The sequence below is a fragment of the Hoplias malabaricus genome, chromosome 9, assembly GCF_029633855.1.
Source record: "Hoplias malabaricus isolate fHopMal1 chromosome 9, fHopMal1.hap1, whole genome shotgun sequence".
NCBI classification, from domain to species: Eukaryota; Metazoa; Chordata; class Actinopteri; order Characiformes; family Erythrinidae; genus Hoplias; species Hoplias malabaricus.
Genome location: NC_089808.1, coordinates 22699576 through 22717494, shown reverse-complemented (window position 1 = coordinate 22717494; position 17919 = coordinate 22699576). Strand labels below are relative to the sequence as shown.

Below are 17919 nucleotides of genomic sequence, written 5' to 3'. Positions count from 1 at the left end.
CATAACACTCCTAACATTAGGACTGATCAGAGTAATTAAACACGTAAGCATTTATTACCAGATAGCGATTCTGTTCTTGGGATAGTCCAGCCTTTCGATACACCCAAGGTAAAAAGGAAGACTGTGTTCTGAATTTCGAGCCAAAATCGCAATCATCAATTTGGGCTTGAGCAGAGCAGACTCTGGATGAATTGGTTCCAGATCCACAAGAGAATCCAAAAGTCCAAACCTTGTTATTAACACTGCAAACAAAACCAAAGGCAGCATGGCCAAAGAAGTGTTACCCTGCTCCCCAGCACTGAGAGAAAGAATGTGTCAGTCAGTTTGCAGGGCTGAAGTGCTGAAAGGTCTGAGGGAACAGTCTGGATCCATGGTAGTGACCACAAGCACAACACAAGCTGTCTGTGCATATGACCATTACACTTCCTAAAATAGTATTACAATTTATCTTTTTATATCTATCTATCTACAAAAGAACAATAAAGTTACAATAAAAGGTTGTGAAATTCTAATAAAAATATTAAGAGAAAGAAATGAATTGTAGTTATGTATTGTTATGGTATATTCACATACCGTGAGCAATACTACACCATAACAGACCTTGTGTGCTGGTAAAAATTGTTAAAAAGTTAAAATCTAACTTGTTACCCATAAAATACCAAAATACATAAATATACAGTAGCACATGAAACCCATGATTATTTTTTAAATATTTGGTAATTCACTGAAACTATTATCATGAAATATGAAGCAAACATGCAGCAGCATACAACTTTATTCACATTGTGTTTTTACTTTATTCAGAAACATCTTGTAAACATTACATGATCCATTACAGCCTTCACATTTGCCTTCTTCATACTGGACTTAAGGAAGAATGCCATTGCTGAGGTATAACATAAAACAGCAGAGATATGCACAGCCTCTGAATGCATTGTGCACTCAGTTGTGTTTACATCATGTACAGTGGGGTGCAAAATCCTGAACACCCCTGGTCAAATGACGTGTGTTGTTCCTACATATTTGTGCCCTCTTCAGTGCAGATTTACATTCTAACACAGCCTTTATTAAATATAATTAATGGTTTAGTGTTTATGAATTTTTCTTTGTTATTTATAATATTGATTACTAATATTATTTTCATACGTTGACATTTAGTTCATTTATATTTTAGATTTGTGTTCTCCCTGTGTCCATGTGGGTTTCCTCTGGGTGCTCCTGTTTCATCCCACAATTCAAAAACTCAAGTTGGTAGGCAGATTGGCGACTCAAAAAGAATCCACTGCGACCCTGAACTGGATAAGTGCTTATAGACAATGAATGAAAATATTTTAGATTAATTATGTTTGATATTTATTGCTGTTTTAAGTTCTTGTGAAGCTACAGTATGAAAGTGTGCTATAAAAGTAATTTTAATTCATTTTTTCACCTATAATAACCATTTGATCCTATTCAGGGTCATGGTGCGTCTGGACCCTACCTGGAGTCATTGGGCACTCACACACTCATACCTGTGTAGCCAATCCACCTACAAATGTGTGTTTGCACTGTGGGAGAAAAGCAGAGAGCCTGGATGAAATCCACAGACACAGGGAGAATACACCACACTGTAGCACCAATATTATTATTATTATTATTATTATTATTATTATTACAAAAAAAAAAAAGAGCTGTATAAAGGTTGTGGAACATTTTATATATTATGCTTGTGTTTATTTCTCCTCCAATACATTAAACGTAAAATGTAGAAATATCTAGTAAACGATATCACACAGAAAATCAACAAAACATCTCATTTGACCAAGGGCATTAAAACCTGTGCTGTGAGTAATCTCTTTAGTGCTGGACCCAGCGGTGCGGTAGGATCCGAATTGTAGCTGTGCTCTCGCGGGTCATCAGACGGGTGACCTGGTCCAGGTTCAGACCGGACACCGGCTCTCCGTTAACTTCTAGGATCTCATCCCCAACACCCAACAGCCCAGTGTACACATTGTCTGTGGGACTTCCTCCAACCTGCTCCACATAAATCCCTGCAGAGTGAGACGAACAATTCCATCTGATCCATTACATCAGCACAGACACCTAAACTGCATCCAAACTGTTTTGGACTCATCTAAACCATTGTGAACACAGTTGTTTATAACTCAGCAACTCAATTACACAGAAACTCTGCTAAATCTGTGTAATTCCTCTTTAATATATACATAAATAAATAACAAATCTTAAAAACAAGTGAAATAAATCTCACCAAAACATAACAATGAAACAGTACAACGCACATTAGTTAATTTAAAAGACATAGGGTTTCTTTATGACATTTGTACAAACCTATCTGAACGACTGGAATATTTTGATATACATTTTTTTTAATGTCTATAAAGCATCACTAGGTAGTATTTTACCTATAACAGCTTCAACATCTTTATGATTCACCATTGAACTTTTATAGGGAGAACAGAACCTCTCTTATTGATACTCAGGGCTCAGCACTGCAGAAACTGCGCTAACATGGAGGAGGGTAAGAAACCACGTACCCCCTCTATCCAATCCACCTTGATTTCATGACATTGCAGTAAAAATAAATTACACTCAGCAACTGTAGGTGGAGTCCAACAGATTGTATTCCTTTAATTGACCTACAATGATTTTTGATCATATCTGAAATGTCTAATGGTTGGGCAAACCATTTATGTTGGGCAAAATAATTGCCACTGTCTTCCGTTACCTGAGTCTGGTCGACCTTTGCCTCTGGAAATGACAAAGCCGAAAGGTCCATTAACTGGTCTGGTGAGCTCCAGTAGCAGAGTTCCATCAGGAAAAGCCTGGACAAGCCGCCCCAGTGGACCCACGCCTCGAGAGCCATCTATCGGCTCCATTCCCCCTTCAACCTGAAGCTCTCTGCAGAAACAAAAGCCCAGTTATGCATACTTCACATTAGGGCTGGGAAATTAATCGAAAACTAATTGAAATAAACATTCAGCATTTCTAATCAACATAATCTTGTCTACATCAATTACATAGATTATTTTTATTATGTTATGTCACCACTGTGTGTTCGTGTACTGTCCCTTTAAAACCACTCTACCAAGCTGTAGTCACATGCCACTATTTGCCACATGGAGGAGAACCTAAACGCTGAGGCCGACCGAGAGACTTGAGCCACTCGTACCAAACAAAAACACAGCATCTGTGGTTTGGACGTATTGTATTTTGACTATAATTAAGACGACACTGAACAAAAAAGTCAAATGTAAACACTGAGGAACAAAACTGCAATTAATCCTGATACTGATTTGTGCTCATATCGCCCAGCACTAATTCACATGTTTAGATGTGATCTGCTTTTTATTGTCTGCAAGTGGTTCATATGCAGTCTTCCATCTTAAAGGGAAATTATACTGAGGAAATGGCATAACTCAGACGTAACAGTGCCAACAAGATCATTTGGAGTGTGAAAAACAGATTCCAAAATGTTCACAGTAGTGGTGAAAGAAACCAGATGACTTAAGATTTTTTGTTTGTTTTTTTGTTTGTATATTTCCAGGTTTTCTCCCCAATTATAAGTTTCTAATTATAAGTCTCTAGCTCCACCTGTCGGTGAAGTGAGTCTTCTCCAAACACTCGTGAGGCCAGTCTACTGCTTCTTTACAAACTGCCGCTAGCACAACATCATTGAACAAAACATGTTGGAGGAGAAGGCAAACTGCCCAGATCTTTCACACTCATGGGGGGAGAGGCCAGCTTTGCTCTCTAGAACTCCCAGGGATCAAACCAAGCTTCTGGTGATAGGACCTATACCTAGAACACTGTGCCTCCCAATAAGGCCCCACAGAATTTTGGCCTAAAATGTCACATTTTTTTATCCATTCATGGCAGCGATTATTGTATATTATGTATATTTTCAGGTGGAACAGTGTTCTCTGAAGAACTGGAGCACCATCCAATACATTTGGGAGTGGTGTTTGTGGATCAGAGCTAAGCTTCCAACATGAATGATGTTCCACGCACCTAGGTCCCAGGCTAAGAGGCAAGGGAAGTTCTCCCAGAATAGTTGAGCGCTCAAATTTCCTTTTTGGTGACTGCAGGCTCTGAACAGAAGAAGCTTTGCGCAGCTGAGCAAGAGGAGACTCCTGGTGGAAATAAAAGTCAGTGCAGGTCAACTATATAACATACACCACATAGTCTTGTTAGCAAAAAAGAGATGAGAATATGAAGGCTAAATGTATGTTTACTGCATTATAGCCATACTCACAGTGTGTAGGGATTGTAGAGAGGGGGTCCTCTGCAGTGGGTGCTGGCCTATGTGAGTGGGGCTGGGAGAAGCAGAGTTGTGCTTGGGCGCTGGGGAAGACAGCTGCTCCATGCTGCTAGACCGATTGCCCTTGACCAGCTTCCCCATGCTGTTCAGACCCATGGCTGAGAAGAAACGACGAAGGGAAAGTTTGGGCTTGCCTTCTCGCTCTGCTCCTCTTCTGCACATAAATCTGTCCGTTAATGGGTTGATACCTGCAGGAACTTCCCAAAATGCTGCTTGCATGGCATGTCTACCATGGAGTTACATTATCTTTCCTACATTACCTTAGAAGGCACTACACTTACCGTGATCCAGCTAGGTTTTCATCCCATTGCAACTCTGCTTTACGGTGCTCTGCTCTGAGAAGCTCGGACCTGAGATCCTCTGCCTTCGACATTCCCATCCCTCGAACTACTGGCCGACATTCTGGGGGATGAGCTGAAGCACAGGGGGAATCCCTGCAGACATCGTCACTTGACAAATGGGCTAATGAACCAAGAGTGGGTTAACACAGCTCTGTCAGGTATGTACAAATACAGCTTGCATAATAACTGTTCTTAAACATAATACATTACATTCTTGAACAATTAGTTCAAGAAAATATTTTAGGTCTTGAGCATAAGAAATATGAAATATGATCTGTGCTGCCAAACTATAATAATATCAGGGTATGGATCTTTCCTGTACTTGTCCAAGAACCAGAGTGCCATTCATGCAAGGCTTGAGTCAAACCCCTTGAGTGTTTATGTTGCCCCCTTGTGGAAATTCTCCACTCGCCTAAATGTGAGTGAGTACAAAGCTAAGTAAAAAAGTGATTTGTATTCAGAGGTGTTTACACTGAAATGAACTAAGTTTACTCCTAATAAATAAGCTTACCCTCAGTTGGGTCTACAGGGTCCCATATAGCCAGAGCCTGGAGCTCAGGAGTTAGCACAGGTGATGAGTACCTGAGAGAAGATGGCCTGATACAAGGAGTCAGTCCTGGGGAGGCTTGCGAAGCCTGTGAGGATGTGCCGAGAGACACACTGAGATGCTCCTCAGGTGCAAGGTCTTGGTGGTGGGAACCACCCTCTATTTGTTTGTCCAGATGGATCAAGCGGTACTGGACTGAAGGCAGAAGTTTTACGACACGTTGCCCTGTTGGCTTGGTCTTGCATGTGGACTTCAAAGCAGACTTGATCGGTAGCTGAGGGCCTGGGAAGTCTCTGACATTTCTAGAAGTTTGGGTCTGAGAAGGATCTCCTCCAGGTAAGCTGTCGATTGCGAAAGTGACCCCTCGTGTAGGTGTTTCTGTTTGTTTGGAGTGAAAGCCAGTTACTTCCTCCATACTGGAACGGGTTCTGGAATTCCGTCGCTGAGCCAACAGCTCCTGACCTCGGGCATAAGGACCGTAACTCGTCTCAACTCGGCTTTCCCCTTTCCGACTCCTCCTTCGAAGCTTGCCAAAAGCTGACACCCTCTCGCCAGCTCCACCCACCGCCGTAACCTCAACACTCTCAGGCAGGTTACAACCACCGGTCAACATAACTTCTCCTAAGAGGGCTGGACGAATTATCTGGCGACTGGAATGACCAGGAGTAACCCATCGAGGAGACGACTTTCCCTGTGCCTCTGCGGCACTAGACATGGAGGAAGATTCTTTGGCATGGACAGGTGCCAGGATGCTCCCACAAGCCTCACATTTCCTGAGGTCTTCCTTGAGCACCACAGTTTCCAGAGAGGTACCTTCTCCCTCGTCGGTCAGAATGGCTACTGGAATACCTACACTACCCCAGCTTGATCCAGAACCCTTGCTCACCTGGGAGATGGTAAGAATGGGTTCGGCTTTTGGTTGCTGGTTGGGCTGGGATCGCTCAGCCACCACAGGCCCACGCTCACGGACTCGATCCAGGTAACGTCGCTCTGCTTCCTTCTCTGATTCATCCTCAAAGCGAACACGAGTTGGAGACTGTCCATGCCTTCGAGAGGGTATGCCACGCTCGCTGTTCCTGCCTCGGACCTCCAGCAGCTGGACAGGAGGGGGCACTAACTGGTCTTGAGTGGCTAAAGTGATGGTCCTGTGTGGTGGTGGTGAATCATGGATAGGTATCAATTCCCTGCAAAGTGAGGAAAGAGAGAGTTATGACACCAAATAATGCACTGAAGTTAGCATGTATCTGCATGAAAATGGAGAAATATTATCACAAATATTAAATATAATAATTTCTACATTTCACTTTTTACTATTTTAACAAATTTACCATTTAAGGCCACAGTTCATAAAATCCCTACATAATCATTTCATGAAATGTGTTACACATTTATGAAGATTTATTCCAAAAATCATCAGAAGTCCAACATTCTGCAGATGACAGCAAAACTGACCAAGGGCAGCCTTCATAACAACTAATGCTTATTGGAATAACTTAGCTAAAATTGTTTGCCATGGTTGGTTTATAAAATTGGTTGCCATGTGAATATATAAAAAACACAAAAAATGGACCCAATAGGACATAAAAAATAAGACCCCACCAGTATAGCATTTTTGCTAACAGAGCATCAGAGACAAAGCATGAATATTACAGCTAGGCCTTTTTGTTTTGGTCTTAAATATAACTAAAAATCTCTGTGATAATGCTAATTTTTGTTAGTGCCCCTATGGAATTGCAGGTGTATCTAAGCGTATAAGCTTTTGAAGCTTGTATAAGGTATTCCATATTTTTAATTTGCAGTTTGTAACAGAGAATGACGTATACAGACTTTTACCTTGCATGATGTAGTTTTAGAGTGACTCTTTCAGTAATGAAACCATAGAGCTGCTGCTGCTGTTCTCTATTTTGAATGAGGCACAATACAAGACAGCCAATCAGAAAAGAGCTCATTTACAAAAATCAAGTCTTAAAGACATAGTAAGAAAAACAGCCTGTTGGATTCTAGGGGACAAAGAGAGTTTGGAGAATGGTAAAAATGAACTATGACTGATTTTGTATATAAAACCACAATAAATATCATACAAATATGGAGAAGAACTAGTACCAAACTGAACAACCAAGCCTACAGCGGAAAATTATTAAATGCATTGTTTTTCCAAAACAACATGCAGGAAACGGGTGAAAATGAAAAGCAAACGTGATACTCAAACGATTCAGGTTGGACAGTGAATACTGCACTGCATGTACGTTGTGTCCTTTCATTTTCTGCATATTTTCTGCATGTCAGTATTTAAAAACAATCTGAGTTATTTATGTTTGAAGTTAGGGTGGCACAGCGGTGCAACAGATAGTGTTGCAGTCACACAGCTTAAAGGTCCTGGGATTGTGTTTTCAAACCCTGACTCACTGTCTGTGACAGGTATGATGTGCTCTCTGTGTCTGCGTGGGTTTCTTCCAAGAGTCTAAAAACACGTTGGTAGGTGGACTGGCTATTTTAACATCTTCATAGATGTGAACATATGCGTGAATGTGAGTGTATGGTGCCCTGTGTTTTCTTGTCCAGGCACCAGCCTTGTACCCAGTGATTCCGGGTAGGGTCCGGACCCACCTTGACCCTATACTGGATAATGATGTTAGAGAGAATAAATGAATGAATGAAGAAATGAATGTTTGAAATACCTCATGGTGGAAAGAAATACAGTTTTTTGTTCATTATATTTTTAATTGTATTAAACTATGATGCCTGTTCAGCATTTTGTTTTCAAAATGCAAACCCTCAAGTATTGGTTTTTCAGTAAAGTGTTCAAATGATGTGAAAACAGCGCAATAGTGGTTTTGCTTTTCATGTTTGCATGTATTCTGCATGTTGCTATGGAAGAGCAATGCATTTCACGATTATTCTCTGTAGTGGCTGATTTTCAATTTGGCACTAATTCCTCTCCATTTGAAAAAAGACCTCAGGGAGAAATATAAATCAAAATATTAATTTCATGAAAATTATTCCCATCATCAAAGTGAGTACAGAGTCAAATAATACCCAGTTATGTATTCAATGTAAGTGGATGAAATTACTTGTTTTCCCTGCTAGTTTTATAAGCCTAAAATCTGTTACACAAGTTTCCCCATTCGCTTTGGTTTAATATGAAAATTTGGCCTGTTATTAAACAGGACATCAGTGTGTTAGTCAGTGTTAACTGGATTAACAGTGCCCACAGATAAAACCGCAAAGGCTTTGGATTAATTTGGCATGTGTATGTGCTCTGTTTTGTGTTCATAACAAGAGCGGGATTTATAACACAAAACAGACATCCCAAATAATCACCACACTCCATAAACGGCATTATATAACCTGCGACACGGACTGAAATGAGAATGCCAGAGGAATATTCACAGGCCATTGCCACAATCCAGTTTCTGATTTTGGGACTGTTCTTAATCATTACATAAGGATTTGAAGAACTTGACCAGAGTTTGGTCAAAGGGAAGCTTCCATGTTGCTTGTCGCTGTCCTAAGGGCCAAATGATTATTTGCTCTCAAATTGAAATCATGATAGGTACAAGTATAAATTGAATTAATATCGTACTTTAGTCAAAAATAGTTTAAAATGTATATTTGAATACTTCCAAAAATATATATTTTTTTCAATTTAACATATTAACTTAACAAACTAATTAGAGATGTAAGATATGTCAGAAAAGCATATCCCAATCCCAACATAGCTAATGTTAAATCATTCATCATTCTCAGGGTTGAGGAAACTGATTTGTAAGAGTGCACTTTATTAGTCATTCTGTCATGATATCTGATGAATGTTCTTCAAATGAAAAACCCAGTGGCCTACATGTATCAGAGATTCTGTACTAAACTTATGTTGAACATGGCTGCCCCACTGTAGGTGACCCACTCTATGGAGCATAGACTACATTCAGGGACTACAAATCAATTTGGATATTGATCTGGTGAGTTTCTAGAATAATTGGAAAGTCTAAATAATGTATTTATTTAATATTATTTGCTACTTTGGTGGGAAAATATATCATATTGCTCCCACAACTTAACACAAATGAATGGGTGACAAGGCACTTAGATTGGGACTTGGATTTATTTTCAATAGTTTTAGGTCAAACCCAGTTAGAAAAACAGGGTATATCCAAAAGTTAAACTGTGAACACACTGCTTGTATAATCTTCATAAAAAATACTACCAATGGAGTGGGACATTCTGGACTCGCTGCTCATAAGCTTAAAATGACCATGTTCAATTTCCACTTTAGCAAGAAGGATATAAAGGACCCAAGCACTGGACTGTTTTCTTTGGGCTGATGGAGCTGAATATAATACTTTTGGAAGTGTTGTGGAGGGTTAGAGTGGTGTTTGTGATCCAGAACTAATTATTCAGCATCTCACATTTAGTCTAATACCTTTGCAGAGGAGTAGAGGCTGCATCAAACAGGGACAATCTCGCTTGATTTAATACCCTTGACTTTAGAAGAAATGCTTGATGAGCATAGTCCATATACTTTTGTATTTTTAGTGTAAGTGATATAGCACAGTAGATTAAAAATAGTTAGATATGTCCTGTTTTTACTCTGAGGCTCTGAGGCATTCTTTTCTTTTTTCTAATTTATATGTATTATACCAGTAATAAATATATATTTTAGATTAGCAATTATAGTAAGTGACCAGCAATATAGCGCTATTTATGCCATTTGTAAACAATTAATGTTGACATTAATTTTACCATATAATTATTAGCATAACTATTTTTCTGAAAGGGTTATAGGCAAGTTATAACTATTATGCCCACTTCCAGTACGAGCATAGCGTAGGCAAGTAAGGCAAAAATAGACTAGAGTCTGAGGTCACTTACAGGTCTTCTCGTTCCACTGCTCGAGGAGAATGGTCAGTCTCTGGGTTTTGAGAGCGAGCCTTGGAGCGGGCCCTTTCCAGCAGTCGTTTGGCTTGCTCATGTCGGGGGCTGAGGGTCAGTTCGGCTGGGATCAACGCAGATCTGCAGGTCACAAGAGAGAAGGGAAATTTGTTATTAGCAATACCTTGAGAATTACTCTCTAGCCAAACATGCAGCCCTCTATATGAACATATAACTATACCTGGATTCAGCCATGGCTCTGAGTACAAAGCTTTACACATCATCAGCTCACATAAGTCCACGGCCACAGTGCGCAGCACATAAAGCAGCTTTATATAATCTCTTCCAGAGCCATGTACTGGACGCAGTGAATGAGCTTAATCTGAAGGTGATGGGAAATGTGTCATATGTGTGGATTCTGTCAACAGTTCATCTCTAACATGGCACTGACACATACAGTGTATGTGTGTACAGTATGCAGTATGAAATTAAGATTTGGTCGTGTTTGGTTGGCAAAAGTATAAAGATGAAAAGAAGAAATGATCAAATAGACTTCATAGACCTTTCTGATTATTTCTGAAAGAATACAAATATTTAGAAATCAAACAGACACCAAGCTACTGCTGCATTAAACTATCATCAAATCGGTACACTAACACCCTTAATATAGTAGTTCTTCAAATTGTAGATCCATATTGCATTTTATGGAATCAAAATTCCATAAAAGAATCGCACACAAAAATTGATCTAAAATTTGTAAAACTTATAACTTGCCATCCTGCTCAGACGTTTTTGCTCCATGACTTTTGTGCGTGAACTCTAAGTTCTGCGCACCCTCTCTTAGTTTTCTGCACGTGCTCTCTCAGTTTTGTGCGCCTGATCCCTGAGTTTTGCAGCAGTTTTGGCACAAAGCTCTCGCGTGGGCGGGTTTTCTTAGGGGTGCCCTCCCATTTTGTGAGTGTTTGAATGACAACTCAGTGCCCTGAACGTTGTGCAGCAAGCGTGTGTATTCGGATACGAACATTTACGCATTTAAACCATCTAAAAGCGATTATGGAAAAGGGTGAGCCACTATGTTAGCACACGATAGGTTTCTGGACAGAAGCTCAAACACTCATAAATAATATTTTACAAATAAACAATTAAACGCTCATCGTTTTAAAACAGTAAAGTACAAAGAGAATTACAACGACGTGTACGCATGCGCAGTCCAAAATGCCTTGGGCACTGAGTTGTCACTCAAAAACCCATTAGCCAATGGGAAAACACGCTTGAGAAGTCCCGCCCACGCGAGAGCTTTGTGTCAAAACTGCTTGCAAAACTCAGGGATCAGGCGTACAAAACTCAGAGCACGCACTAAGTCAAAAAAGGATCAAAAAGCGGATTTAAGACCCTGTTTTGACGGCCAATTGATGGACCAATAGGAAAGCTTTAGCTGGACCAATCAGATCGTGAGGTTTGTTTAACAAATCAGAACACTGATTTGTTGCTGTCAGCCATAGCGCTTTTCCACAAAATGAACTCCGGTTCTTGAACCGGTTCTGTTCCTGATTCTTGGAACCTTGGTTCTTTCCAGTGAACTGCTGCTTTTCTACGGACAGCGGAGAAACGTAACCGAGATCCGCGGCTCTGACCAACGCGCATGGCATCGCGCCTAACTGCACCAGACACACATAAAAACGGGGCGTGTTCCTGATTTTGTCCTATTATTTATTTATATGAAACGTTGTAAATGACCCTGTCAAGCTCCACTGGGCGATAACGCTGTATTTGAAACTCTGAGCTCTTGGTTACGTTACTGCAATGTTCAACAGGACGCCTCTGAACTTGGCCACAGCGTCCCCCTCTAAACGTGTAGAAACGCAGCCAAAAAAGAACCAAGGTCCCAAGAATCAGGAACAGAACCGGTTCAAGAACCAGAGTTCTTTTGGTGGAAAAGCACTATGGTTGACGCCAACAAATCAGTGTTCTGACTGGTTAAACAAATCTCGCGATCTGATTGGTCCAGCTAAAGCTTTCCTATTGGTCATCAAAACAGTCTTAAATGTAACTGCAAAAAAAAGAAGAGAAGGCGAATGTGTGGATTTTTTTCCACCTCATTCAACTCAACTCCCACTGTCACATTTGGAACCTTAAAAAGGTTTGCTCTTGCACATTTTAAGCCGTTTGAGAAGGTACTGATTCACACATTCATGACATTTGATTTACAAATGCAAATCTTTTTTTTTTTTTTACACATTTGTGATTTTAAATTATTATTATTATTTTTGTTGTTTTAAATTTGTGCATTCCAATACATGTGAATATGTGTTTTACGTTTGAGATACATTTTTTTGTGCGATTCTTTTTGGCACAAATCTGATTCCATAGCATTTTAGCTTACAGCCAAAACTGTCAAATAAGTCTTTCATATCTCAGGAGATATTTTGAAGAAATTAGATATAATCCCAAAACAAAATGGGTCTCCTAATAGCCAAGCAAGACCTCTCCAGCAATCAAGAGAGAAGAAAATCAAGCTCAACTCTCCCTTCAGATCGGAAATAATCCTCAGGTGTTTGTGTCCATCCATCTACTGTAAGAGAAACAACTTAAAAGTATGGGTCTGATAGGACGTGAAGCTGTAAAGAAAACCTTACCCAACAAAGCAACAGATGACCAGTCAGCTCCTATGAGAGCAGGCGATTTGTAGCAACAAGAAAGCAACAGGGTGACATGGCTTCAAACAACAAATCATGTCCAGATTTCTACTTTATGCAAATAAGTTACAACAAAAAGGCTTGACGAAACAAAATGATCAACAATTATCCAGTTATCGTTGGTAACGCTAGTTAGAATTTCCCAAAGGACCAAAAGAACCAGCCCAGACAGTTTCTGTTAAAGATTGTAAATGAAAAATGTGTAATAAACTTTGGCATAATAATAATAATAGACTTTGGAAGTCCAGTAACTTAGTGGTGGGGCCTTAGATAATTTTGCAGGGTTTAGATGGAAATAAAATCTCTCACCTAACAGTGAGCTCAGGGCCATAGGTGATGATTGCTTTGTCCCAGTCAGTGTCTTGATAAGTTGGAGGTAAACCTTCAGGGGAAAAAACAAAAGATATCCAATCATTTGACAGTCATTTCTTACAGCATAATTTCCTGCAGTCTATTTTTCAGTTGCATTATTCTACAGCTAACTGTCACTAACTTCCTACTTTAGAATATGAAAACGTTATATACCTACAGTATGCTTGGTCAGAATCTGGAAAGAATTTGTCCACAGGGTGATTTCACATTCCACAACTGTTTTTGGCCCTCAAGTGAGAATTTCGCTGGCTATTTGTTAATACAAAACAGCTAAACAATTTGGGGCTAGCTAGCTATACATGGTCACAATACAATGGGCTGTGATATGCTCTGCAGATTGACTGGAATTAAATAACATTCATGGAAATCTAGTTAAAAAAATGGGCTTTTTTGACAGAAGGAAATGTCAACATTGAACCATATAATTCATATTAACAAAAATCTTCTTTACATTACAGTTTTTCAAATTCCTGCTAACATTACTCAAGTCAAAGTGCCCAACAAGTTAGCTATTTACTATGCTAGTGCAAACAGTAGCCTGAGGCAGAAGAGCTTGCTAGCATGCTAATCTGCAAATACCATTAATCTGCAAAAAAAAAAAAAATTAATTATATATATTTGTTTTTATATTGGGTGGCGGATAGTGTCGCAGTCACACAGCTCCAGGGACCTGGACATTGTGGGTTCGATTCCTGCTCCGGGTGACTGTCTGTGAGGAGTTGGTGTGTTCTTCCCGTGTCCACGAGGGTTTCCTCCGGGTGCTCCGGTTTCCTCCCACAGTCCAAAAACACACGTTGATAGGTGGATTGGCGACTCAAAAGTGTCAGTGTGTGTGTGTGTGTGTGTGTGTGTGTGTGTGTTGCCCTGTGAAGGACTGGCACCCCCTCCAGGGTGTATTCCCGCCTTGCGCCCAATGATTCCAGGTAGGCTCTGGACCCACCGCGACCCTGAATTGGATAAGCAGTTACAGATAATGAATGAATGAATGAATGTTTTTATATTCAAGCAAAGTGGAATTGGCCCTCCTATATAGTACATTGGGAGTGATATCATTTCAGTGAATTTGTCATCCTCCTGCACTGTGGCCTGCCAAAGCAGCAGAGTTGTTTTTGCAGTTATACAACGGTCCTGAGAAGCCAGGCGGCAGATTTCAGCCTCAGCTTTCATTCATGTGGTATTAAAACATTATTATCTGACCATACTCTGCTTGCTCCCAACCCCCACATCTGTAATCATGGAGAGAAGCAGCCCATCTGCTCTCAGAGCTCATAAATGCTCCCAGGCTCTGACCAACTGCTACAGGACCCACAGGTGAGTGAGGCCAAAAATACGTCAAAAATTATTACAAGTATCATGTCATTATGATCATACTAAAGCCTCTGTTGGTTTTGTTTGTAAAATTTACCCTGTGTCATTACACTTAACCTGTCTCAAGCAGCATATGTATTTTCATTTCATGCAATACCTCTCTGAGTTTTGGTCTTTGGACACCTTTTCAAAGCAGTACTTTAAATTTCAAAGTAACCACTGTATAACAACGTTTTTCTCACCTCTGTAAGTCAGCTCTGGAGGCTGATATTGTCCTTCGGCTTGCATACCAGTCACCTCCTTGGTCTTTGCTTTGCACTTGTCTGTGTATTTTTCGTCTACCACAGCTCTCTCCATCCTTGAGCTTCCTCGGGAACATAGGGACTCCCAGCTGTCTGCCCTTTGGAGGTTACACAGAGGATCTTCTGGAGTGGCTTCTTTTTGGAAGCATCTGCGGAAGGTGCTTTCCAAGCTGTCCGATCTTTGCAGCTCCTTGCGAGCCGCCACTCGTTCAAGCTTGAGCTTTCGTTTCCTGTGGAAGTCCTCTTCACTGGAGGAGGGTACTTTCTTTGGTGAAGGACTCACTGGTAAAGGAGGGGTTTCTCCATTTAAGAGTAGAGTCTCAGGTCGTGCCACTCTCCAGAAGCCTTTAGGAGGTGCCCAGTGCCTGGGAGAAGAAGTCGGTTTAGTCAAAACAGAGGTATCAACTCCAGGACCTGTGGAAATATTTTCCAGACTAGATCCTTCTCCAAGTCCACGAGGAAGGCTTGCTAGGCCAGATGCTGTGCTCTTTTTATTCTGTATGTCACTGATGTCCTTCAGGCAAGGCTCAGGTCCTTCTTCATCACTGCTGCTGGACTTCTTCTTCCAGTCTGTTGACAGCATTTGGCTTGGAGATGACTGGTCATCTTCTAGCTCCTGCACAGATTGTCCAAAAGTAGCTTCAAGCAACTGATCAGGCTTATCCTTCTCCTTACATCGCTTCTGTGATATTTCCCTGAATTTGGACTGCAAGGCTGAGACGGCTGAGCCCGAAAGAGGTGGAGAACTACTGGGGGAACAAGATGAATGTGAAGGGCTTGTGGAGCCAGACTTGACCACTGTTGACAACAATTCCTGTGTAACAGCAGTAGAAGTGGTCTCCAGACTGGTTTGTAACGCTATACCAGTGGACTCTTGTAATCCTGGTCTCTCACCTTCCATTAGCATCAGCAGTAGGAGATGCTACAAAAGAAAATAAAAAGGCCCAGAAAAAAAGATTAATGGGGTCAGCTTTAGATGATCCTTTCCATTCCTGTGAAGTGGATTAAAATTTGCTAGAATCTTCTCACACATGGCCTGCTGTAATCAGCCCTTGTATGTACAAATGTGGATTCATACTGTTATTGTTAACAGTAATCATGATAATTCATGGAGGTTTTGACATGGGAAATTTGATTTCTAAACAGAAGAATTGTCAGAATAGTTGAAATATAAGTGGAATGAGAACAATAATATATAGGTTTTCTACTATATCTATATACAGTACAATGCAAAAAGACTAATTTCTGGTTAAACTGGATGGTATACATAAGATATATATTTTTAGCCAAAAGATAATAAAGAAAATTGAATATTGTCTGTTTTTCATATACTTTTCCACAGTTCTAAATTTTAGTCTCAGCACTTTCGTCATAATCAAAGATATTCCAAAAACATTAATTGATGCTGAAATCTGGGCTCTGGGGTGAACAGTACACATGAAACACCAACACATACATAAAAAAGGCGTACATAATATGCAGATATATATATAAACTCACAACCTCAGCACAAATGTACATAGCATTTTTGAAAATTAAATGAGAAAAGTAATTTACCTCATCGGGTCCACTGATTTCTCTGTGGTGTGTTCTCTCATTGCTGCGCTTAAACTTTCTGCAGCAAATGGCTTAAAGCACACGTTTCGTTCCGCCTCTCTATGCAGGGATAGGCTTCCAGTATGAAGGGGTGGAGCAGGTCAAAAATAGAAAGATTATTTGATTTTTGCTGTGTGATCAGACATGTTAAAGACTGGATGGTACTATGTTGAGTAAACAATTGCACAACTTAACAAAAAAAAGTACACAATAAGCAATAATAACTGGGATGGACTGGAGCCCTGTCTCTGTCTTGCTCTCAGTGGTTGTGTAGGCTCTGGACCCACCATGACACTGAACTAGATGAAGCAGTCACAGAAAAAGAATGAATGAATAAATGAATTGTCTGCCCATTTTTTTTTATCAGTGACTGTTGCCATAAATTCCAACATAAAGGACTTGAGCATTGAGTGTTCTCCTCCAAGCGTGTTGAGTAGACTAGATAATGCGTCGGCCTAAGAACCAAAAAGAGAAGAATGTAGTGGCATTTTAGGTCTTATTCTGATTGACACAGCATGGACAGTGCCACTACATTTACATTTCTATTGTTACTCAGTACTTCTATTGAAGTTGATTTTTGGGGAAATTAATTTTACTTGAGGCATTATTGCAGTTGAGTATTAATTCAGGCTAAATTTCAGTATCCCAATATCCCAGAACTGTGTCAGACGCGTGTGTGTGTGTGTGTGTGGTCACATTTAAGGCACTTTGGCTACTGGTCAGCAGGGGCAGTACAAGTGAGCAGGCCACTCTTAGGCAGCTCCTATGATCATATATGTACACTTCTCTTTCCAAGCCTTCTTGTTTGCAAATATTTACTGTGGCATTCCTCCACTCAGCTGGTCGGTAGGAACCTGCAGCTGGGTCTCCATGTAACCTACAGGCTGCTTGCTCAATATTCATGATGGGTCTGTTAATCCCTGCAGAAATCAGACGGATTAGACAGAAATGAAAAATAAATGCGTACTTTAATTCCTCTGATGCCAACTGTAGCATTGATTGCATAAGATGGTGTAATACACATAAACGCATTCCAAAGCTATGGTATACATTATAACATTAAAATCAGTACCTTCTTATTTCAAAGCCACTTCCTATTCTCCTACACACATAGGTCATTTTATCAGGCATTATTTGGGTGGTGAATAAGAAATCCTTGTACGTTATTATTAAATAATGTTTTGAGAGAATTAAATATTTTAATTACTTTTATTAATAATATTATTACAAAAAGAAAAGTTATTACATTAAAATACTATATTAATAAAGTAAATCATAATTTCAGGAAAGTACAGTGACACCTCTGTACATTAAGTCAACACTTGGAGAAACGTTTATTTGGAGACAGTAAATCAGTGATTGTAGTAAATGGTCAATAATCAAGAAAATAAGCTGATACCGCGTAATAAGTATATATATATATATATAGATAGATAGATAGATGGTAGATACTCAACTATTTATATTTCAAGTAGTAAGAAGTGTGTGTGTGGAGAGAGAGAGAGAGAGAGAGAGAGAGAGAGGGGGAGAGAGAGAGAGAGAGAGAGAGAGAAACAGAGAGAGAGAGAGA

General features: G+C 40.0%; 1 protein-coding gene across 1 annotated transcript; it reads right to left on the bottom strand.

Moving 5' to 3' along the window:
- Positions 1–827: 827 nt before the first annotated feature.
- Positions 828–17252, bottom strand: si:ch211-13f8.1 (uncharacterized protein KIAA1614). The gene is made up of 11 exons (XM_066680242.1): positions 17169–17252; positions 14694–15675; positions 13081–13153; positions 10076–10216; positions 7040–7105; positions 5171–6390; positions 4600–4780; positions 4253–4472; positions 4009–4130; positions 2726–2898; positions 828–2030 (listed from the first exon to the last, which is right to left on the bottom strand). Exons 1-11 carry the CDS (start codon positions 17250–17252, stop codon positions 1837–1839), a joined length of 3456 nt encoding a protein of 1151 aa, XP_066536339.1. The 3' UTR covers positions 828–1836.
- Positions 17253–17919: the final 667 nt, after the last annotated feature.

Excerpts from the sequence above, each read along its gene's own strand:
- si:ch211-13f8.1 (XM_066680242.1), bottom strand. The coding sequence starts at position 17,252 with ATGAATATTGAGCAAGCAGCCTGTAGGTTACATGGAGACCCAGCTGCA. Across the intron at positions 13,154-14,693 it reads TCCAGAGCTGACTTACAGAG|GTTTACCTCCAACTTATCAA; the intron begins GTGAGAAAAACG and ends TTTCCCCTGAAG. Across the intron at positions 2,899-4,008 it reads CCTCTTAGCCTGGGACCTAG|AGAGCTTCAGGTTGAAGGGG; the intron begins GTGCGTGGAACA and ends TTGTTTCTGCAG.